Source organism: Nannospalax galili, unplaced genomic scaffold (genome assembly GCF_000622305.1).
Source record: "Nannospalax galili isolate Female #2095 unplaced genomic scaffold, S.galili_v1.0 scaffold1255, whole genome shotgun sequence".
Classification (NCBI taxonomy): Eukaryota; Metazoa; Chordata; class Mammalia; order Rodentia; family Spalacidae; genus Nannospalax; species Nannospalax galili.
Window position 1 is genome coordinate 1,663,629 of NW_008336359.1, and position 25,002 is coordinate 1,688,630.

The window sequence follows — 25,002 nt, forward strand, 5'->3', positions numbered from 1 at the left end:
GTGAGAAGGATCAGGAAACAGTATTGGTTCCCCAGGTGTCTGGGGCCCCAAGACTAGGAATGGCACAGGGTCCAAGCTAGAGTATAGAATGCCAGGCGGGGAGGCAGGGGGGTGGGGGGTGGGGTGGAAGGGTGAATGAGGCTTAGGGAGTCCCGGCGCGGAGAGCTGCGCTATAGACTTACCCCAAGAGGCCTGAGGATAGTAGTAGAAATTAATTTTAAGTTATGATACCAACATGTTCTTAAAACTAATCTTAAAGATGCCTTTAATACTTACAGCTTGATTAGGCAGATTGTCAGTCTTAAGTTCTCTGTGATTCGAATACTGAATATAAACAGGCTGACTTCGAAGATGTGGAGTAACAGGAGTGTAATAATTTACCATAGTAACAGCAGCTTCCTCAGAAGCCATCTCTAAAAAAGCCTGCAATAAACACAGAAGGTAAAGTGAAAGATCATCCTTTTAAGACAGAACTATTCTGTCATTCAATATTGGTCTAAACATATACATACTCAGTAAAAATGATATTGCTCCCAAGAGGATGAAAAATTCTTTGCTTCAAAGTGTATCATGTATACTAATTAGAAATCTATTTGGAAAGTTGGGTTCAATACATGATTTAGACTTAAGAAACTATCAGTTGGTTAAATTATTTCTGAGGGTTTTTGTCTTTTCACGTAAGATCTGGAGATATTAGAAAATTAAACAGATTCAAACCCTCCAAATATAGCCTATTTTAAAAATAAGAACGTGAAGAATCAACTATTCAAATTAAGGAAAATGAAGGAACTTCCTGTATGTAGTCAAAATTGACGTGAATTGTTGAAGCGACGTCTGGTATCTGCAACCACTATACTAATACAAGATCAGGGAAGAAAAGCATGGGAAAAGGTGAAATGGAGATATTTTTTGACATTTATCTCAAATTCTATATATGGCTGCTTCTAGCTATGCAAAGTCCTATAATTCCTGTGATGGAAACAGAGCTTTTAACAAAGCAGTGTTTGCCTCCTTTTTTAATGGGTGGTGAAGAAGACAGAATACAAACATATACTAACCATTTTGAGCACTCAGAACTACCAACAAGAATCTCAAATTTATGCAAAAATAATGTAATTAAAACCAACACAAATATTTTCTTAGATAATCTTTTTTTCTCACAAAATAGCACTTAAGGGGCTGGAGAGATGACTCAGCAGTTAAGAGCACCAGCTGCTCTTGCAGAGGACCAGGTTTGAATCCCAGCACTCACATGGCAGGTAACAACTATCTATAACTCCAGTTCCAGGGGTTCTGACCACGCCTTCTGACCTCTGCGGGTATTGCAAGACACAGGTGCACTTACACACATGCTGGCAAAACACCATTTAAAATTCATCTAAAAATATGTATTAACAATACTATTTGTTAAACACAGGAAATGAGAAAAATCATAACCTTAACTATTTTGTTACCTTAACTGTCAGCTATTTCCACATGAATTCCGGTAAAGGGCTCTTAAATGAACAAATGTTAGACTTTATGCACAGCTGCATATCAACAAAATGTGACAAACTAAACAAATTAAATTCTTCATCTAACTACAGCATTTACTTAAGTAGTTCATAAGTCCATACTGGCAGATTAAATAACACATATCAATGAATCATGACACAACAAATAAAATTTCACTATATTACAAGGACAAAACAGACTCTATACCATTTACAGATCTAAAAGGCATAAATGTTCGTGGTGTGCTTTAAAGCCACTCTTATCAGTAACACACTTTCTCTAATTTTTCTTAGAGGATAAAAATGATCCAGACAAGAAAAATATCTACAGCAGCAGCTTCTAGGTATCTGATTTTTTTAAAAGGTTTAAACTATTGGAAAATTTGTAGCCAAATAAAAACACAGTTACCAAGAATAAGAGTATTATAAAATGCTATTGTATATGATCTATAAAATAAGAGTAAAAGTATTTGGACATTTTGTTCCTAGTTGGTGACCCTGTTTTGGGAGGTTTTAGGAGGTGTGGCCTAGCTGGAGGAAGCACATGGGGGGGGGGCGGTGCTTTGAAGAGTTCTCAAGCCTTGCAGGATTTCCAGTTGCTCTCTGCTTCCTGTGCCTGCTTGAAGATGTGATTGCTTGACTTTCTGCTCTGGCTGCCTCCTTCTGTTTTCCATCATTATGGACCCTTACCCCCAAACCCTAGGTTAAAATAAACTCTTCCTTCTGTAAGTTGCCTTGGTCATGGTAGCTCATCACACAACAGAAAAGTAACTAATGTGCAGCATATCCAACAAATCGGTGTCCAGTCACGTCCAAATCCCACTGCACTAATGGTAATGGAATCAAAAAGGATGCAGAGATGGTTCCTGATACTTCAACATGCAGAAAGTTGAATTCACATACCTACCATGAAAAAAAAGGGAAAACAGAAAACCATGTAGCTTTTCTTTTGAAATTACCCTTTCTTATTCTCAATTTCAAATTTTTATTTTGAGATAGGCTCTCCCTGTAGCCACAGCTGGCCTGGAACTCACCGAGTAGACCAGGCTGGACTTGTTCTCAGAGATCCACCTGCCTCCCAAGTGCTGGGATTAAAGGCTTGTGCCACCACATCCAGCTCAATTCTAAATATTATAGTATACCCACACATGCATTTGTGTACCTATGTACATGTATATATTATAGGCTAGAACCCTTGATGACAGAAAACACTCGGTTTTTTACTTTCTAAGACTGGGTGATGGCACCATAATATTATACATTTTAGGTTTATTTGTTTTGCTATGAATTTTTTTGGGGGGGGTGTCTTTTTGAGACAGGGTCTCCCTGTAGCCCCAGACTGTCCTAGATTCACTATGGAGACCAGGCTGGCCTCCAACGCACAGAGATCTGACTGCCTCTGTCTCCCAAGTACTGGGATTAAAGGTGTGTGCCACCATGCCCAGCCTAACATACTTTTTTTTTGCTATGAATTTTTAAATCCCATTTTTCTTTAGAGCTGAATAAGATTGAAGTTTATTTATATATGTTTTGTGGGATTCAGGCTTTTATTATTTTTATTTGACACTCAATCCTTTATTTGAATGTTAACAGTGGGTAAAAATCTTTTCAAATAGGTTTCCCTCTTCGATTCTTTTTTTTTTTTAATTTTTTATTGAATTTTTGTGTATTTCATACAGAATATCTCTAACAAACTTAATACCCCTGTCCCCCTCTCAACCCCTCCTCCCCTCACTGGAACCCATATACTGTGTCATCCCTGTTAAGGCCCACTGTGTCAAGACAGTGTCCCCAGGTGTTCCCCAGTACAAGTCCATCCACTGAGGTCTAGTCAGCCTATCTAGAGTCCCTTGTTTTAGGAAGATCAGCTCTTTCTTACCTAGCAGTAGTCAGTTGCCAATACTTCTTCAACTAAGATTGGGGTCTGCTGTTCATTTTCCCAGTTCTATGCTGGGTTTTTGTCTGCCTGAGTTTACACAGGACTTGTGTATGCTGATATACCACTGCCATAGAATCATATGAGCAAGTTCCCAGGAGCTTTTAGAACTGTTTCCATACGGTCATGCCACCTCCTCCCTGACTCTTACAATCTTTCTGCCCCCGTTCCAAGATGTTCTCTGAGCCCAGGATGGGTAAAGTTTAATGAGTCCTGTCCAAGGGCCAGCATTCTGCAAACTTTTAATCTCTACATTTTGGTCATTTGTGACCTTTTGTGTTCCTGACCCTCTGTTGCAAGAGGGAGCTTCATTAATGAGAATTAAAGTTTATATTTGTACCTGATTTCATTATTCATTCATTTGTAGATGGACTACCAGGTTAGTTCCACTTCCTTGCTATGCTGAATAGAGCACCAATAAACACAGGGGTGCAAATACCCCTATATAAGATGTGGAGTTCTCTGGTATATGTGCAGGAGTGACATAGTTGAGTCATACATGACAATTATTTCAATTTTTTGAGAAACCTCCAAACTGATTTCCATAATGTCTGTACTAATTTGTATTCCTACCAGTAGTGCACAAGGGTTCCTCCTTCTTTATATCCTCTTCAGCATTTGTTGTCTGACTTCTTAATAGCTATTCTGACTAGGATAAGCTAGTATCTCAAAGTAGTTTTAATTTGCATTTCCCTAATGATTGGGTATGCTGAACACTTCTTAAATAGTTGTTGGCCATTTGTACTTCTTTCTGAAAACTGTCTATTCAATTTGTTGGTCTATTTGTTAGTTGGTAATTTTATTTCCTTAGTATTTAATTTTTGCATAATTCTGGATATTAGCCCCTTGTCTGATGCAAGCTGGTAAGGATTCTCTCCCATCTGTGGGCTGTGTGCCCTGCTCATAACAGTTTCCTTTACTAAAGTTTTGAATTTCATATAGTCACATCTCTTGACACTTGGGGCGAACTCCTGTTCTATTGATGCTCTATTCATAAAAGTTCTTGCCTACACTGATGTCCTGAAGAGTATTCCCTATATTTTCATCTGGGAGTTTCAGGTCTTAAATTAAGATCTTTGATCCATTTCAAACTGATTTTTGTATACGGTAAAAGTTGTGAATCTAATTTCATTCTTCTGCGGGTAGAAATCCAGTTCTGTCAACAACATTTATTGAGTAAACTATCCTTTATCCAGTATATATTTTTTCCTCCTTTATCAAAAGTTAAGTGGGCATGGCTTTGCCAGTTTATTTCCAGAATTATTCTGTTCCATTCGTCTACTTGTCCTTATGCTAGTACCAAGCAGTCTTTATCTTTATAGTCCTGTGCTATAATCTGATGTTGGGTATTGTGATACTACCAGTTGTCTCCTTATGCTGTAGGATTACTTTGGATATTCATGGTCTTTTATGGATCCACATTAATTCTTTTAAAATTTTTATTTATAATTTTTATTTTATGTGTATGCACGTATTGCCTGCATGTAGGTAAGTGCACCTGTGTTGTGAAATGCTCGTGGAGGACAGAAGAGGCTGCTGGATGCCCCCGGAACTGGAGTTACAGACAGTTGTTAGCTGCCATGTGGGTGCTGGGATTTGAACCTGGGTCTTCTGCAAGAACAACCAGTGTTCTTAACCACTGAGCCATCTCTCCAGTCCCTGGATCCATATTAATTCTTAGACTGTTTATTCTAGCTCTATAAGATATGACATTGGAATTTTGATAGGTATTACCTTAAATCTGTAGATTAATTTTGGTGATTTTCATAATATTGATTCTGTCAATTAAGGAGCTTTGAAGGTCTTTCCATCATCTGGTATCTTCTTTGATTTCCTTTTTCAGTCTTAAAAATTTCATTATAGAGGTCCTTCTCTTCTTTAGTTGGGTATATTCCAAAGTATTTAATTTTTAGGGGTGTTATTTTATTTTTTGAGACAGGATCTCACTATTTAGCCCTAGCTGGCATGGAACTCACTAAATAGACTGGCCTCAAACTCAAAAAGATCCACCTTTTCTGCATCCAGAGTGCTGGGATTAAAGATGTGTATCACCCAGGTGCCAAGCTTTTGGTGCTATTTTGAACTGGACATTTTCCTAGTTTCTTTCTTAGAGCATATTGTTGGTATTTAAAAAGGCTACTTGTGGGGCTGGAGAGATGATGCAGTGGTTAAGAGCACTGTCTGCTCTTCCAGAGGACCTGGGTTGGGTTCCCAGCACTCACATGGCAGCTAACAATTGTAACTCTAGTTCTAGGGAATCCAATGCCCTCTTCTGTCCTCTGTGGGCACCGCACAACACAGGTGCACTTGCATACATGCAGGCAAAACACTCATATACATAAAATACATTTTATTTTTTTATTTTTATTTTTTGGTCTTTTTGAGACAGGGTCTCCCTGAAGCCCCAGCTGTCCTGGAACTCACTATGTAGACCAGGCTAGCCTTGAACTCACAGAGATCTGCCTGCCTCTGCCTCCCTAGTGCTGGGATTAAAGGCGTGCACCACCACGCCTGGCATAAAATACATTTTAAACTTTAAAAAGCTTTTTAAAATACTGCTTTTACATCCTGCAACTTTAAGTGTTTAACAGATGTAGGAGTTTTCTAGTAGATTCTATAGTGTGGGTTTTTTTGGTCTTTTTGAGACAGGGTCTCCCTGTAGCCCCAGCTGTCCTGGAACTCACTTTGTAGACCAGGCTGGCTTCGAACTCACAAAGATCCACCAGTCTCTGCCTCCAAGTGCTGGGATTAAAGGCATGCGCCACCACGCCTCTATGGTGTCTTTTAAGTATATAATCATGTTATCTGAAAATAAGGATAGTTTGATACTGTGCTGGATAGCTTTAGTTGTTAACTTGACACATCTGCATAGAGGGGGCCTCTACAGAGGAATTGCCGCTACTGGACTGGCCTGTGGCCATGTCTATGGGGTATTTTCTTGAGTTCTGAGTGATGGGGGAAGGCCCAGCCTGTTGGGTATTTTCTTGAGTTTTGAGTGATACCAGAGAGCTCAGCCCACTGTAGGTGGTACCATCCCTGGGCAGGTTTTTCTGTATTGTGTAAGAAAGCAGGCTGAGATTGAGCCAGGGGAGAAAGCCAGTAAGCAGTATTCCTCCACTGACTGTGGTCAGCTCCTGCCTCCAGGTTCCTGCCCTGAATTCCTACCTTGGGCTCCCTCAGTGATGAACTGTGACCCCAGAGATGTAAGCTGAATAAAACCTTTCCTCACCAAGTTGGTATTGGTCAGTGTTTTGTCACAGCAAAGGAAAAGAAACTAGAAGAGATCTCTTTCCTATTTTTATCCCCTCAATGCTTTTCTCTTGTCTGAATGCTATAGCTAAAACTTTGAGTTAAATTAAGGGAGAGCAGGTATCTCTGTCTTGTTCCTCATTTTAGAAGAAGTGTGTCTGAACTTTATGAGATGCTGGCTCTAGGTTGGCTGCATACAGCCTCTGTTATTTGAGGTATGCTCCATCTATTCCAATCTCTCCAAAACTTACAAGAAGGCATGATGAAGGGCTGGAGAGGTGGCCCATCAGTTAAAAGCACTCTTTACTGCTCTTGCAGAAGACTCAGGTTTGGTTCCTATCACCCCACATGTCAGCTAACAACCATCTGTTAACTTGAGTTCTAGGGTCCCAAAACCCTCTTCTAGCCTTTCTGGGCATTGCACACATGAGTGCACTTTTAAACACATAAAATAAATATAATTTTTTCTGTCCTTTACTCTGTTTTCATGATGTATTACATTTATTATTTTACACATGTTGAACCTATCTTGTTCTGGGAAGAAACCCACTTGGTAATAACATATGATCTTCTTGACATGTTCCTGAATTCAGTTTACAGGTATTTTGTTGAGAATTTTTGCATTTATGTTCATCAAAGAAACTGGTCTGTAGTTTTCTTTTTCTGCTGTATCTTTACCTGGTTTTGGTGGTATCACAATAATATTGTCTTCATATAACGAATTTTGTAATGTTCCTTCACTTTGTATTTGGTGGAACAAGTTAAAAAGTATTGCCATGAGATCTTCCTTCAAATTTTGATAGAATTCAGTAGTAAAGCTATATGCTAGTCCTGTGCTTCTCTTTGAAGGGAGACTTTCTACAGCATCTATCCCACTACTTATAATGGGTCTGTTTATTTATATCTTCTGGTTTTCCAGCTTTTCAGAATATAGGTTTGCAAAGTTAATCTCTAACAATGTCCTGTATTTCATTGGAATTTGTTCTGATGATACCCTTTTGATGTCTAATCTTGCTTATTTGTGTCTTTTCCCTCTTTCTGTCAAGACTGGCTAGGGGTTTGTCAATCTTATGCACTGTGCTTTCAGTCTCTATTTTGTTAATTTCTTTATTTTTTCTTACCATTTACTGGGATTAGGATTGGCTGCTTCTTTTGTAAGAGCCTTGAGGTGTAGCCTTACATTGTAGAGGGTAATGGATCCCTGGAACTGGAGTTACAGTTGTTAGCCACCATTTGGGTGCTGTGAACCAAACCCAGGTACTACTATGCAAGTGCAGTCAATGTACTTTTGACAGATGAGCCATCTCTCCAGCTCCTCTCTCTCAAAATTTTTAATGTGATCACTTAATTCGCTATAAACTTTCCACTTAGGACTGGCTCCCCTAGAGGCTGCATCCTGGGGAGGCCTGGCATCCCCGAGTTTCTGATATGTTGTGTTCTTATCATTTGTCACTAGGAATTTTCAAATTTCATTTCTAATTTCTTGGATGAGCCACTATTCATTCAAAAATGTATTGTTTAGTCTCCTGAGTATTCTTGTGGTTTCTCTTAATTTTCAATCACCATTTAACAAAGAATTTACAAACATTCTAATAATGTTCACTATACAAAAAGCATTATTTCTGCTAACTTCTTAGTAAATGCTAACAATCAATTCAATTTCTAACATTAGTCACATTTTAAAAAATACTTTATTATTTTTATTTTATGTTTATTCATGTATTGCCTGCATGTGTATAAGTGCAGCCATGTCATGCAATGCCCAAGGAGGTCAGAAGAGGGCATCAGATCATCTGGAACTGGAGTTACAGTTATGAGCTGCCATGTGGGTGTTGGGATTTGAACCTGGGTCTTCTGCAAGAACAGCCAGTGTTCTTAACCCCTGAGCCATCTATCCAGCCCCCTGTCAGTCACATTTTTAAAAAGCTAAACAATGTCTTTGAAATACATGATTCTTCTCATAGAATTCTGAAAATATACAGAATGTACAACTTCATATATAAAAATAAACTTTCCACATGGAACCTAGACAAGGAATTATTTATGTTTTTCCAAGGTAACTAGTGAAAGAATTCACTTTCACAAGAGTTGTAATCGAAAGTCACTATTCAGGGGAAAGCTAGTCACATTAATCCCACCTCTGTCTCCTACATTCTACTTTCACAAGTGGTATAGTGAGGGCAGAATCTCTTGGTGAAGTATACGCCTGAAGAACTATTTTCCAAACACAATATACAATGAAAATAAAAGAAATTACCACAGCAATTAGTTAACTAATGGAATCAACAGTAAGCAGACAAAAAAGTTGTGACCTTGTACGTATACAGTCTGCCACAGACAATTAGCCTTCAGATCTGGCCTTGCTAGTCATAAAATTCTCAGCAGTAGGAACTATGGTAAGTGACAGCCATGCACCACCTCAAAGAAATGTCCAAGCACATAGGCTGAATACAAGCATACTGTTAGCCGGGCGTGGTGGCGCATGCCTTTAATCCCAGCACTCAGGAGGCAGGGGCTGGTGGATCTCTGTGAGGTCCAGGCCAGACTGGTCTACATAGTGAGTTCCAGGACAGTTGGGGCTACAGGGAGACCCAGTCTCAAAAAGACCACCCCCCCCAAAAAAAACCAACCAGGCATACTGTGTAAACTCCTTTAGACCTTAGTAACCGCATCTAAGTTAAAGAAAATGAACTAAATCAGGCAATATTCAATTTCTTTCAGGTCCATATAAATGAAATTGCCCACTTACTGCTTTAAACCCAACATCAAAACATTTAATTCTAAAGTACTCAGGCTTTTAATCACTTTCTTTTCTACCTGCAATGGTCCATAGTCCAGTATAGTATAATTTCTATATTAACAGCTAAAACAATTGCTAACATTTATATATTTTAAACTGTTTATTTCCAATAAATTTTAAATTAATATATTCAAAAATCCGTAATATTTTCAACTAAACATGTTTGATGGCAAATCTTGGTCTTCATCAACTTTTAAACTAGCTTTGTGTATTCAGGTATTTACTATCATAAATGGAAAATTTTCTTCCCAATTATTCAAGCCCCAAACCAGTGATCTCTTCTCCCTATTAAACTCTACATTCTGTCATCAATATGCCTTATATGGTCTATATACTGGCAAAAAGAACTAGCATGCTTTGAGATAATCTCCAGGAAAACAACAAGATTACAATGAATAATTAAAGCCTAGTGGAATTACTCAGGTAATGAGAATTAGCAGCACCAATGTCAGGCAGTAGGTAGAAGCCAAGGGGAGGCTTCAAATTCTGGTCTTACTCTTTTCCTTTGAGGTACAGAATAAAAAGAGATTTTGAGATCTATATTGCACAATTCCACTGTGCAGAATAGACACGAATTGTAGGTGAGGTAGAATCAAGAAAAAGATACCCTAGTAAAAACTCAACTTTTGTGTTGGAATTCCAAAGATGTTAGAAATGTGATAGCTCAGTGATAGAGAACACTGACTGCTCTTGCAGAGGACCCTGGATCAATTCTCAGCACCCACATGGTGGCTAACAAACAACTGTAACAATTCTAGGGAATCTAACTCCCTCTTCTGACCTCCATAGTTATTGCATGACACAAGTCCACTTACATAAACACAGAGAATACACTCATACACATAAACTAAAAATACATAACAAATATATATATATATATATATAAAAATTTTTTTTTTGGTCTTTTTGAGACAGGGTCTCCCTGTAGCCTTAGCTGGCCTGGATTCACTATGGAGACCAGGCTGGCCTTGAACTCAGAGAGATTCCCCTGCCTCTGTCTCCTGAGTGCTGGGATTAAAGGTGTGGGCCACTACGCCCGGCCTAACATACTTTTTTAAAAGTAGAAGCAATACAGTGGCACACCATAATTGGTACAAAATTTCTAAGGTCTAGGTTTGGTATTCTCTTTTCTATGTTGGGTGTCAAAGACTTTCAGGACAACCAAAAATGTGTGAGGAGTTACAGAATTTATTCTAGTGGGGTCTGAGTTGGAAGAGAAAGGCACATTATTCAAATCAGCATGACAGTTACTATATTTTGACAGTCACCAGGGAATGAAGTTTCCTTAGTTATCTTAACAAAACTCAGTTTGGAGGACATTGAAAAGGAGTTTTTTTTTTTTTTTTTTTAGAGGTGGAGGTGGAGGTACAGAGGGAGAGGGAGAGAACAAAAATACATGAATGGAATTTTTTTCAGGCTAAAAAGATTCTGCAAAGCAAACAGTCTAGAGCAAAGAAATATCCTTAGAATGGGAGAAAATACACGCAAACTGTGTATTTGGTAGGGGGCTATTATCCAGAATACATAAGGAATTCCAAAAATTAAACACCAAAAAATTAGAACAATTAAAAAATAGCCAACAGAGGTGGGACTATCTAGTACACAACTATAATTTCAGCAGGTAGGAGGTGGAGGCAGGAGTCTCTCACATTGAAAGCCAGACTGGGCTACACAAGAGATCTTGCCTCAGTGAGTAGGGAAAAGATAATTGACTTAAATAGATGTTTTTCAAAAAAAGATAACAAATAGCAGCTATATGAAAAAATGCTCAATACCATTAATTAGGGAAATGAAAATCAACTTACAATGAGCTCGCTCCAGTAAGAATAGCTATGCGCAAAAAGACCAAAGACAAGAACATGGAAAAAAGAGAACCATGCATACTGTTGGTTGAACAAAAATCAATATAGCCAGTATGCAACTCAGTATATAGGCCTTGTTTTATTTTTTTGGACTTTTTTTGGTCTTTTTGAGACTGGGTCTCCCTACAGTCCCAGCTGTCCTGGAACTCACTATGTAGACCAGGCTGGTCTCGAACTCTCAGAGATCAACCTGCCTCTGCCTCTGCCTCCCAAGTGCTAGGATTAAAGGCATGCACCACCACACCCGGCCCTAGGTCTATTTTTATTTATTTTATTTATTTGGTATTTTTGAGACAGGGTCTTCCTGTAGCTCCAGCTGGTGTGGAACTCAAAATGTAAACCAGGCTAGTCTACAACTCCCAGAGATCCGCCTGCCTCTGCCCCAAGTGCTGGAATTAAAGGTGTGTGCCACCAAATTGGGCTCCTAGGCCTATTTTTAAAACTTTAATAGATCGTATGCTCTAACAATCCGTTACTGAGTATAGAGACAAAGGCAATGAAATCTGTATGTCACAGAGACATCTGCATTCCTATGTTTACTGCACTACTATTTGCAACAGCCAAGAAACAGAAACAACTTAGGCAACCAGCAACCAGTGAATGGGTAAAGAAAACGAGGTACCTGCACAGAATGAAATACCATCCATGTACTGGAAAAAAAAATTCATTTTGGACAATATGGATGGAACTGGAACTCATTATGTTAAGTGAAATAGGACAAGAACAGAAAGACAAGTATTACATTATGTAACTAATATGCAGAATATAAAAAAACTCATCTCAGCTGGGTGTGGTGGTGCACGCCTTTAATCCCAGCACTTGGGAGGCAGAGGCAGGCAGGTGTCTGTGAGTTCAAGGCCAGCCTGGTCTACATAGAGAGTTCCAGGACAGCTGGGGTTACAGGGAGACCTGTCTCAAAAAGACCAAAAAAAAAAAAAAAAAAAAAACCCACAAACCTCATCTCATACAAGTTAAGCACAGAATGATAGTTTCAAAAGGTTGGGGAAATTAGTGAGAGAAAAGCCTTGAGGAAACTTGATTGATGGATTAAGTTAGATAGGAGGAAAATGTTCTCATATCCTGTTTTTCAGTAGAGTAACTGAAGATAACATACTATATACACCTAGAAAAAAGAATTTTAAATGTTTTCATCATAAAGAAATACAGTTGAGGCTGTAGCTCAAAGGTAGAACACTTACCTAGCACAAGCAAGGCCCCAGCACTGCCACACCCCCCCAAAAAAAAGGTGGGAGGGAGAGAGGGGACAAAAAAAGGAAGGGAAAGGAGGGAAGTCTGAAGAGATATTTTTAATCTGACTGAAACATTACATGACATACTCATGTATTAAAGTATCAATAGCATCCATTCATATGCACTTTTTACATTTGCCATGTATCCATTAAAAATAAATTTAATGTACAAACTCATTCATATAATGAAGTTTCTCTTTTGTCTCTCAAATCAAAGAAATTGCAGGTTAATTCTACAATTAGAATATACATACCATTTACAAGTCTATTGGGGAGGGAGAAGACACTGGGACTAGCCTCCAACAACAAGCAAACCAAAGCAGATTTACAACAGCAATCCAAAAAAAAAAAAAAACCCCAAACAGCAACAAAAACACCTGGCTTACTTGAATATGCATAAGTAGTCCTTACATGAAAAGTGGCCTGTTGTAAACCAATCCATTAAAACATTTTTAAAGATTTTTTTTTTTCTTTTTAGTTTGCCTGTTTGTATGTATATGCACCACATGCATGCTTATTGCCAGAGGCTGCCTGGTGTCAATCACCTAGAAGTGGAATTACAGGAGGCTCTTAGCTGCCATGCAAGTGCTGGAGACCAAATCCCAGTACTCACTACAACAGCAGTCAGGGCTCATAACTGCTGGGCCATCCCTCCAGTCCTTTATTGTTTGTTTCCTTGTTTCCACTTACAAAACCCTAACTGTTCTGTCATGTCCAGCTTTAACATTTAATTATATTTTATGTTTATATTTTACAGAATGAAGTAATGTTCAATTCTAGAATCCTATGTAAAAGCCAATTAGATCTTTTAACTTGTAGTAATGTCTGGAAAACTTAAATGTTCTTTAATTGGATAAATGAGGCAAATTTTTAATTTCTCTATCAGATTGACTTAGTAACTTTAGGATGTTTTATTAAACCATCCCGTAGGAGGAAGCATAAAGTAAATGATATAAAAAATGTAAAAGTTAAGAAAGTGACCTCAAATCAACAGATGTGAAGAGATACTTCTGTTTCCTATGTTAATTTTTGTTTGCTGCTTCCTGTTGTAAAAGAAAAACATCTACTTAAAAACTAATTTATGGTCATGTTATAAAATTTAGATAGCAAGAAAAGTTGAAGAGCCAGCATGATGAGATGCTCCCTTGTAGCCCCAGTTACTTGGGAGGCTGAAAGATCACTTGGGCTCATGAGTGTGAGACCAGTTTGAGCAACATAGAGACCCTGTCCCAAATAAATTAGTTAGCTAATTTTTAAGTTCAAGAAAATAAAAAATTATCTGAAACACTTATACTCAGGAGATACTCATTCTGTGTCAATCTTTAAATATTACATACCTGGCTTTTTCCTTTCAACATCAAAAGATTAGTTACTTTGCCAAATGGTAGACCTAATGATATGACCTCTGCTTCGGTGACATCACATGGAATTTTGCGAAGATGGAGGACACGGGAAGGCGAACAGGGAGGTCTATCTCCTTTAAATTTCTTGTTGTCATTCCCATTAGCTAAAAAACATAAGATTTTTTTTTTATTACCAAAACTAATTTGGATTGACACACTATATTAACTGTATTGTCACACTTGACCTCTTAAGAGTCTCTGGATTTGAAATTCATGGAACTATGGGTACTGACAAAGGGAATGACAAGAGTGGGAAATGAAACCAATCACCTCTTAATGAACCTTTTTAGCTTTTCACTGTGGCCATTAAATCTTTTAAATTTAAGCATGACTTTTAACTTGAAGATAAAGTACTAGGGTAAACATATTATATTGTTTTACATATAGTCATGAATCACCTTCATTTGAAGTACTCTCTATACAACAGCATCTTTTCTACATTTCAATACGTAACTATATATAATTACCACATCACCACAACTGCCTACATTACTGAAGTTTAGTGACACTCTGAACAGGTTTGGAGGCTGGGAAAACAGACTAAACCACACATCCCATATAGTCCCAACTGTGTAGAAAATAAACTATACTACCTAGGTCTGTAATAAGTACTCCATGATGCTCCCTTACCAAACTGCTTCCAATGCATTTTCAGAAACATCCCAATCACTAATTGAGGTATTGTACCTCTGAATACTCAACTTTTTATTATGAATATTCAGAATGTCTTTAATGTATTTTTAAGGATCCTTTTTCTAATTTATTCTACTGCTAAATAAATAAAATTAAAACAATACATTTTAGGAATGACTATGAAAGAAATTAGTATCTCTCAAATCTAAGGAGATCTGGATATAAGCTATGTTTGTAAAAATTTAGTTTCTTAGACATGATAAACTTAATCTATTTTATAAGCTAAAGTGTCCATTCTTATAATCCTACTCATTATTAAATAACAGTAATTCTTTTTGGGGGGGGGTCTTTTTTGAGACAGGGTCTCCCTGTAGCCCCAGCTGTCCTCGAACTCACAAAGATCCACCTGCCTCTGCCTCCCAAGTGCTGGGATTAAAAGTGTGTGCCACCATGCCCGGCAATAACAGTAATTCTTAACATAGCCAGTACTTCTTGAAGTTCAACTTCACCCTACACAGACTTAATCAGAAACTATAGGGGTGGCACCAGTACTCCAAAGTTTAGCATGACCTCCGAAGTTTAATGATGCTGATTTACCCTAAAATTTCAGAACTGTTGCTGCAAAATAAATTCACTATCCTACACTAAATTTTATTTAAATGTTATCATTTTAATGCTGACAATAAGTAGAATTGGCAGGTCTATAATGAATACTCAAGTTAGGTTCATGTAGTTCAGAAATGTTTTTCTTCCAAAAATAGCACCAAGATAGAATGAATATAAATTACTTAAAAGCTAAAAGTTTCATTACGATGCTTGAAAATACTAAATACCATTATTTGTCACCATTAGGAGAAAAATATAATCTTTCCAAACTCCTGATGAAACTTTATTGGCTGTAAATAAATAAATATATTTCATGAGAGGGGATAGAGAGTTGACCCAGCAGTTAAGAGCATTGGCTGCTCTTTCACAGGACCTGGGTTCAATTCCCAGCACCTACTTGGCAGCTAACAACCATTTGTAACTCCAGTTACAGGGGATCCAAGGCCCTCTTCTGACCTCTGTGGGCACTGCACAACATGGGTGCGCTTATATGCAGACATAACACTCATATACATAAAATAAAAATAATAAATAATTTCATGAGGACTAAATAAAAATTAATAGTTATTTGAATTCATGTTGTATTAAACTATCAATAGTCCTTATATGACAAACTACTACCAAGATATAAGCGGTTATAAACCATTTTAGGTAAATGACTGTTCTGTATGGTAATACACAATGTTAAGGAAAGAAAGGGCCAAAAAAAAAAAAAAAAAACAGAATGAAAAGGGCATCTGCATGACTGGCTATCAAACCAGTGGACATGTTACTTGTTAATACAACTCAAATTCTTCTATATATGTACATGATAATCAGGGATATTATAAAGTTAAATTAGGTTAACCTCCAGTATCTTTTTTTTTTTTTTTTTTTGAGATAGGGTCGCTCTGTAGTACCAGCTGGCATGGAACTCACCTTATAGACCAGACTCACCTCAGTCTCTCAAAGATTCTCCTCCCTCTGCCTCCCGAGTGCCCTTCAGTATCTTAGTAGCTTTTAAAATGCCTGGCACAATGTCTAGTACAAAGCAATCAATACCATATTTGGTTATTTAAAAAACTTTTATTTCCCTACTATTTTGTGTCAAAATGGTAATAAGTGATAATTTTTTCCTCAATATTTTTAAGTGGAAAAATTAGGACACTGCCACAAACTTACTGAAAATGTTGCGATCCTGTAAAATCTAAGTCTCATTTATTTAGATAAGGGAGGGGGGACTAAAAACTCAAAGAATCCAAAATCAGTGAATGTTTGTAAAAACACATACACACGTGCACATGCATGCACATGTATGCGCCTCGTGTTTGCAGGTGCCTACAGGGGCCAGAAGAGGGCATGAGAACTCTTGGAGCTGGAGCTGGTGGCTATGAGTCATCTGATGCAGGCACTGGGAAACAATCAAACTCAGGTCTTCTGAAGAGTAGCCAAGTGCTCTTATGCGCTGAGACATCTCTGCAGACCCAATGCTTAGGTTTTTAAAATTTTGTGTATTCCGCTTGGGCCCAGTGGTATACCCCTGTAACCCAGCAGTGTGGACACTGAGGTAGGAGTACTAAGAGTTCCAGGATAGCACTTAGGCCGCACAGGGAGACATCATCTCAAAGAATGAAACTGAACAGACAAATTCATATAGTTCCATCTCAAAACCAGAGAAATGTCAAGAAATGCAGATTTTGATGGTCTCTGGCAAATGTATATACTTATATTACAACCACAAAAATTAAGACTTGTTTCATCATCCCCCAAACTTACCATACAGTGTTCCTTTTGGAGTTAGCGCCTCCTCTCTGAAGTCCCTAGACCCAAGCAATGGGTCTGAATGTCTAACATTTGACACTACTATACCCGCCCCCCCTACACACACAGACTCTCTCTCTCTCTCTCTCTCTCTCTCTCTCCGCCCCCCAGTATTGCTGAAGCCTGAGCTGGCCTGGAACTTACTATGTATGCCAGGAGAGCCTCCACAGAGATCCGCCTGCCTCAGACTCCCTGAGTGCTGGAATTACAGGCTTGTGCCACTATGCCCAGCTGCTTACCACACTATCTTGATTACCAGTTTTACAGAAATTCCTGAAGTCAGGTACTTATTTGGGAAAACTTCACATCTTGACAAAATTTCTCTCAGCAATGTTCTATAGTTTTCAGCATAATGGCTTTATATACATTTGATAAATTAATCCTTAAACACTCTATAACTTTTGGTGGGGGGCAACTAAGCCTTATTATATATTGCAATGTTGCAGTTGAACTCCTCTGCTCAAGCAAACCTCCTGCCTCAGTCTCCTGAAAAGCTAACACTAGAGGTGTGCACCAACATACCTGGCTCTAGTATGGGATAATTTTTAATAGATCTTAAAGTAACATTAATAATTTAAAAGTATACAAAAATATAACTGATTTGGGTATACTGCCATTATACACTGTGATCTTGCCAATTCTTTACTATTCTCTACATCAGTTTTTGTTTTTTTCTGAGACTAAATGCCTATTTCTAGCTTTTGTTTTTTTTCTAGCTTTAATCAACTAGCTAGCTCTTTCTGTGCAATATTGAATAAAAGAAATGAGATTTGCCAACCTTGCCTTGTTCCTACTTTTGAAAGATAACTCCTGGGTTTTGGGTTTTTTTTTTTGTTTTTGTTTTTGGTCTTTTTTAAAAAAAATACTTTACTTATTATTTCTATTTTATGTGTATGCATGTATTGTCTGAATGTAAGTGTACCTGTGCCATGCAATGCCCACAGAGAACAGAAGAGGCTGCCGGATCCCCTGGAACTAACTGGAGTACTGGGATTTGAACCTGGGTCTTCTGTAAGAAAAGGCAGTGTCCTTAACTACTGAGCCATCTTTTCATTAAGTAGAATGTCAACTGTAGCTTTATATGTTCATCAGGTAAAAACAGTTTCCTTGGGCATCTGGGTTACTGACAATTTTTATTATGAAAACAAGGTGGATTTTGAGGGGTGAAGAGAGTTGAGACAGAGTTTAACTTTATAGCTCAGGTTGGTCTACAACATGTAATCTTTCTTCCTGCCTCAGCCTTTGGAGTGCTTAGTCTGGTGCTACAAGGATGTACCACTACCAAGATCAGCAAGAAGATGAATTCTTCTGAATGTCTGTTGACAATCTATTAAGATGAACAGAGATATTTCTCTTTTATTCTATTAATATAGAGTATATATGGATTAATTTCCAAAACTAAGTGAGATAACTTCACATATATCAGGTTGGCCATTATATTAAAAAATTAATAAGGGACTTGGAAGATGGCTCACTGGTATACTACTTACTGCAGAAACATGAGGAGCTGAGTTTGGATCTCTAGCACACATGTTATTATGCCTTTACTCCCAGCATTCAGAAAGTAGAGGCAGGCAGATCTCTAAGAGACTGAGGCCAGCCTGGTCTACATAGTAAGTTCTAGGCCACCCGAGGCTATAGGAACATCCTGTCTCAAAAAAAAGCTAGGTGTCAAAGGACTCATTCTATTGCAAAGATACTTGGTATATCCATGCTTGTTGCTGCTCTCTGGTAATAGCTAGAAATGGAAGCAACCTAAGTGCCCCTCAACTGATGAGTGAATAATGAAAATGTGGTACATTTACACAATTTCAGTAGTAAAGACAAAAAACATGAAATTTTCAGGATGGAATGGATGGAACTAGAAACTGTTATACTAAGTGAAATAACACAGACTCAGAAAAACAATGTATGTTCTCCCCCATCTAGCACCTAATCCTTCTATGTGAGTATGTATCCTGATGTAACGGCAGGAACCAGGAAATGGTAGGGAACCAGGAAGGTAAAGGGAAAGAAGGAACTCAAGAAAGAAGAACAGTAGGAGATAGCTGTTACTAAGGGAGAAAAGGGTAAAAAGGGGCTATTTAAATGAGAGGCAGGGAGGGAGGATTATACAAAGATCTACGGGGATAAAGGGGAAGAAGGAGCTCAAGAGAGGTGGGACCATAGTAGACTGCTATTATCAAGGGAGAAATGGGAAAAATCGGGGTATTTTAAAGGAGGAGGGTGTGGAGACAGGGTTAGACAAAGAATAACAGGGAAGATATAAATAATGCCAAGTTAATGTAAAAAACCACAGGAAATTATATCAGTCCAAAAACCTACTGACAAATTCTACATGAGTCCATGTGTACAGCTGAACGCTACATAACAAGAAACAGTGCCAGACAGGAGAAACCTCTCTTTGAGTTGCTGGTCAGGATAGTCATGTTAGTACATGATAACCTGAAAGTTAATAACAGATTGACACTTTTCATAATTCTCACATGGACAATATATAGAGCCTCTGATTTGAAAGCAGCAGCAGGAGCAGCAGGTACACTGCACTATGAATAAACAGGAATAGCTGGTTCTATCCGGCAGCACTCAGTCTTTTTGCCTATAGTAACTCCCTTACCTCCCCGCCCCCCTTTTTTTCTTTTTTGGATTCTTGAGTCAGGGTCTCACACAGGCCTCAAATTAGCTATTGTAGGCCAAGGATGATCTTGAAATTCTGATCCTCTGCCTCCCAAGTACCAGGATGACAGGCATACACACCACCCTGTTGTACTATCCATTTGGTTGCCAGGCCAACAGTCAGTGGAAAATGTGGGAATTACAGGCTAGGTATAGATAAAATATAACTTTATCACTATTCTATTTAACACCTTGCAATGAATTTATAAAATCATCAATTTTCCTGAATTAATTTCACATGTAATTTTCCTGGGTATACCATAAAGAGACAGCTAGTTACTCCATTAACAGCATTAATAAACTTTGTAAACAGTTCAGTTTTATCATTTGCTAATGTTAAAAAAATTAAATCTTATTATACAATACTGATATACTTCTGAATACTTTCAGTGAAAATTAAAATTTAAGCTTTAGTGGGGTTGATCTACCTAATATGAAATATTTGACACTAGTGAAAATTCAGTTAAAAAGTTCAACATTAAAGATAAAAATTACTATTTTAAGATTGGGTCTCATTTTAGGGTGAAAAGTGGCCTAGAATTTGCTATGTAACTCGGACTATCATCAAATTAAAAAACCTTCCAACCTCAGCAGGCTAAGGTAAAAAATAATTTGAGGTAATATTAAAAACATAAATTTTCATGCAATACAGTCAAGGTAAGACAAAAATAAAAATAGAATCGAAAGTCCCCACTTAAGCAGACCCCAATTGCTAGGAGCTTTATCCAGTAATTTGTGATGTCCTACACAAACATTTGAAGAGCAACTTAACAATGATCCACAGCACCTGACCCAAAATGGCCAGTTACAAAAAGAGTCAGCTAATGCTGTAAAACTTAATATTTAATAGGACAACAGAAAGTTAGTGGCCCTTGAGATATGGCCTATGACCACACAGCTATGGAACCCACACAAATGACCCATGAGAGAAGGTAAAACAATCTCCTCCCTCAACTACTATTAAAGGCTTCCATCCCCTCTCAGTGGCACAAATCTTTCTTCAGAAGCTTACCTGATGTGGCTGTAGCTTATCTACCTCTGCCTTTTCTGTCTTTGGTAAATTTACTTACAGCCCATGAGCCATCAGCCTATCACTGCTGATGACTCATACAAAAATATTAGGAAGCAAGCTGGGCATGGTGGTACACGCCTTTAATCCCAGCACTCGGGAGGCAGAGGCCAGTAGAATCTCTGTGAGATCAAGGTCAGCCTGGTCTGCATGGCAAGTTCCAGGCTAGTTGGGGGGCTACATACAAAACAAAACAATGTTGTAAAGCAGCTAAGTTATTTGCTAGAGGTATGGTACATACTTAATTCCTGTTTTCAAAGGACCAATGTGCTACCAACACTACAGTTGTCTCAAAATGTCAAAAAAATATTTTAAAATTGGTATTTAGATTAACTTTAAAATTTCTGTGATTATACTGAATTTAATTTGGGGAGGAAAAAAAAAAAAAAAAAGGCCAAGCCTGTTATGGTTGTGCATGCCTTTAATCCTAGCACTAAGTAGAATCAGGATCTCTTTGAATTGGAGGCTAACCCGGTCTACATAGTTTCAGACAAGCTAGTGTTACACAGTGAGGCCAAGTCTCAAACAAAAAGACCACTCAACAAAATCAGTTTATGTGGCTCTCATTTCGGTGCACATCATAATGATATTTTTAAAATGTAAAAGCATTAAAGTCTTTTGTAAAAGTACCCTATAACTTTTCTGTTACAATTTGTTAAAATAAACTGGAAACTCTGTGCCGGGCATGGTGGCACACGCCTTTAATCCCAGCACTTGGGAGGTAGAGGCAGGTGGATCTTTATGAGTTCTAGGCCAGCCTGGTCTACATAGTAAATTCCAGGACAGCTGGGGCTAAAAGGAGACCTTGCCTCAAAAAGAAAAAAAAAAAAAAAAATTGTGTGTGTGCATGTGTCATGTATGTATGTGTGCCCATAGAGGCCCAAATGAATACCTTGAAGCTGGAGTTAAAGGCAGTTGTGAGCTGTGATGTAGGGGCTGAGCCATCTCTCCAGCCCCTTAAACTAGAAATTCTTTTTCAATTAGTCAATCAATATAATGCCAAAATCTACAGCTTTTGAAGTATTTAGAGAATTGCAAAGAGGGTAATTATCATGAATAATTTTAATGTAAATATAAACTATGCTTGCTGGGCTTAGTGGCACATGCGTGTAGTCCCAGCACCTGGGAGGCAGAGGCAGGCGGATCTCTGTGAGTTCAAGGCCAGCCTGGTCTACATAGTGAGTTCCGGGACAGCTGGGGCTACAAGGGAGACCCTGCTTCAAAAAGACCCCCCCAAAAAAGGGTAAAATTAAAAAGCAGTAGTATTAGCACCCCTAAAAACTTCATAGAACTGTAAAACCTGAAGCTATATAAAAATTTATTTGATTGGTGATGGTGGTGAATGGCTGTAATCCCAGAAATCCTGGCATTATGGAGGCAGAGGCAGAAAGACTCAAGACCAACGTAGGTTTCGACTACTACAAAGGATGAAGATGAAGTTATTAGAAAATTTTAGAAAGTTTCTTTGGTGCTCGATTTGCAGCTCAGAGATACAGCTCTTCATTCCAGCATTTGCAACACCCTGCATCCAATCACCAGCACCATGAAAGAAAAGGTTTTACATGATTACCACATGGAAATCATAAGGAAAAATCAGGGTACTATTAATTTAAGAAACAAACAAAAATACCAGGGAGAATTTAAATTCTTTTTTCATTTTGAGTTTTTTCTAAATTTTTAACTGAAATTTTTGTGCATTTCATACAGAGCATCTTAATCATCTTTATAACTCCTTCCCCACCAGCATCCTTCTGTAGTTCCCCCACTATACTTTCATGCATTCTGTCATTTGTTTGGGGGTGGGTTTTTGGGGGGATTTTTTTTTTTTTTTTTTTTTTTTGTCTTTTTGAGACAGAGTCTCCCTGTAGCCCCAGCTGGCCTGGAACTCTTATGAAGACCAGGCTGGCCTTGAACTCACAGAGATCCATCCGCCTCTGCTGGGACTAAAGGCATGAGCCACCACACCTGGCTACATTGTCATTTGTGTTAAGGCCTACAGAGTTGAGTTAGTGTCCCTAGACTTCCCTCAGTGCAAGTTTATCTACTAAGATCTAGTCAGTCTATCTAGAGTCCCTCCCTTTAAGAAGATAAGCTCTTCCTCACCCAGCAGTAATCAGCTGCTAATAGTTCTTCAGATAAGAATGGGGTCTGCTACCCATTTCCATAGTTCTATGCTGGGCTTTTGTCTGCTTGAGTTTGCATGGATCCTATGCATGCTGACACTGAGTCATCCTTCCATCCCCTAGTGGGACTTTGAATCAGGGGGCTGGAGAGATGGCTCAGCGGTTAAAAGCACTGACTGTTCTTGCAGAAGACCTGGGTTCGAATTCCAGCACCCACATGGAAGCTAACAGCTGTCCATAACTCCAGTTCCAGGGGATCTGACAGACTCTTCTGTCCTCTGCGGGCATTGCGCAACATGGGTGCACTTACCTACATGCAGGCAATACATGCATTTTTTTTTTAATGTGTATGCGTGTATTGTCTGCATGTAGGTAAGTGCACCCATATTGTGCAATGCCCACAGAAAACAGGACTGACCTCCGTGGCACTGCACGACATGGGTGCACTCACATACATGCAGGCAATACACTCATACACATAAAATAAAAATAATATTTTTTAAAAAAATGAATCAAACAGCACTGGAGATGTGCCTGAGCGGTAAAAAAAATAATAATAGGGGCTGGAGAGATGGCTCAGGTGTTAAGAGCACTGGCTGCTCTTGCAGAAGACCGGAGTTCGATTCCCAGCACCCACGTGGCAGCTAACAATTGTCCTAACTCCAGTGCCAGGGAAATCTGACACCCTTTCCTGACCTCTGTGAGCAATGCGTTACATGGGCGCACTTATTCACATGCAGGCAATACACTCATACACATAAAATAAAAATAATTAAGCTGGGTGTGGTGGCGCATGCCTGTAGTCCCAGCACTTGGGAGGCAGAGGCAGGCGGATCTCTGTGAGTTCAAGGCCAGCCTGGTCTACATAGTGAGTTCTAGGATAGCTGGGGCTACAGGGAAACCCTGTTTATTTATTTAAAAAACAAAACAAAAACAACAACGAAAAAAGTGTAAGAGTCAAAGGAAAGATTGGAGTGTTGTAGAATGCCATTTTCTAGGCATGACACAGCCACTGCACTCTTGAACTGTCAGGACTTCCTACACGAGAGCAGAGTGGGAAGGGACTCACAAGTAAAGTACTCTAGCTGAGAAGAGCAGGGGGATGGAAGGGATAAGAGAGATGAAGTATGTGTGTGTGTGTGTGTGTGTGTGTGTGTGTGTGTGTGTGTAAGAAAAATTTACACCCCTTGACAAAAAAAAAAAAGAGATATGGAGAAAAGGGAAATATAAACTATAAAATAGAATATTCAATGGAGAAATTCAACAGTAAATTAGAAGGTTAAAGAGATAAGTGACTAAGAAAACTATTCTAAGGTAGTTATTCAAAACATAGCCTTGGCGGGGAGCTTTTTAAGACAGTGTCCCCCTATAGTACTATGAACTTCCTATGTAGACCAAGCTGGCCTCAATCTCAGAGATTCACCTGCTTCTGCCTCCTGAGTGGTGGGGCTGTGGGCCAGTGATAGTGCTGCACATCTTTTATCCCAGCACTTCACATGGGAAGCAGACAGGCAGATCTCTTAGTTCCAGGCCAGCTTCGTCTTTGCAGCAAGTTCTAAGCCAGAGCTACATGGTGAAATCTTATCTCAAAACAAACGACAATAACAACCAAAAAATTCCAAAGAGATGGCAAAATATGCAAGCGAGGCTAAGACCAAGCAGGACAGATGAACTGGCCCTATATAGGTTTAAATGGAATTCTAGTACAGGAAATTCTGGGGAGAGTTAGATCACTCCTGGGCAGGCTATATATAAAGGCTCCAACAATGGTGTTCATGCCTAGCTATACCTTGGTGTACCACTTAAAGCTTTAAAGACTGATGGTTTGAATGAAAATGTCCCCCAAAGGCTCCAAGTATTTGGACATTTTATCCCCAGATGATGGCGCTGTTTTGGGAGGTTTTAGAAGGTGTGGCTAACCTGGAGGAAGCCCGTCACTGGGGGTGGGCTTAGAGAGTTCTTAAGCCTTGCTAGATCTCCAGTCGCTCTCTTGCTTCCTGTGCCTGTGTGATGATGTGAGAGCTTAGCTTCTGCTGCCCCTGCTCCAGCCTGCTCTAGCCACCACACCTCCCTGACATGATGGACTGTAATTCCCCTGGAAT

The 25,002-nt window shown here is 38.8% G+C and overlaps 1 protein-coding gene across 5 annotated transcripts in view; it reads right to left on the reverse strand.

Annotated features, from left to right (window-relative positions):
* Nucleotides 1–25,002, reverse strand: part of Ptbp3 (polypyrimidine tract binding protein 3) — a 117,569-nt gene that overhangs the window by 55,754 nt on the left and 36,813 nt on the right. For 4 of the 5 annotated variants that reach the window (XM_017797629.2, XM_017797628.2, XM_029562528.1 and 1 more), the window contains 2 exons: nucleotides 13,928–14,097; nucleotides 277–423 (listed from right to left, as the gene is read on the reverse strand). In XM_017797629.2, coding sequence (XP_017653118.1) covers nucleotides 277–423; nucleotides 13,928–14,097 — 317 coding nt within the window. The remainder of the gene's footprint in view (nucleotides 1–276; nucleotides 424–13,927; nucleotides 14,098–25,002) is intronic. The other variant, XM_029562530.1, reaches the window with a different exon arrangement.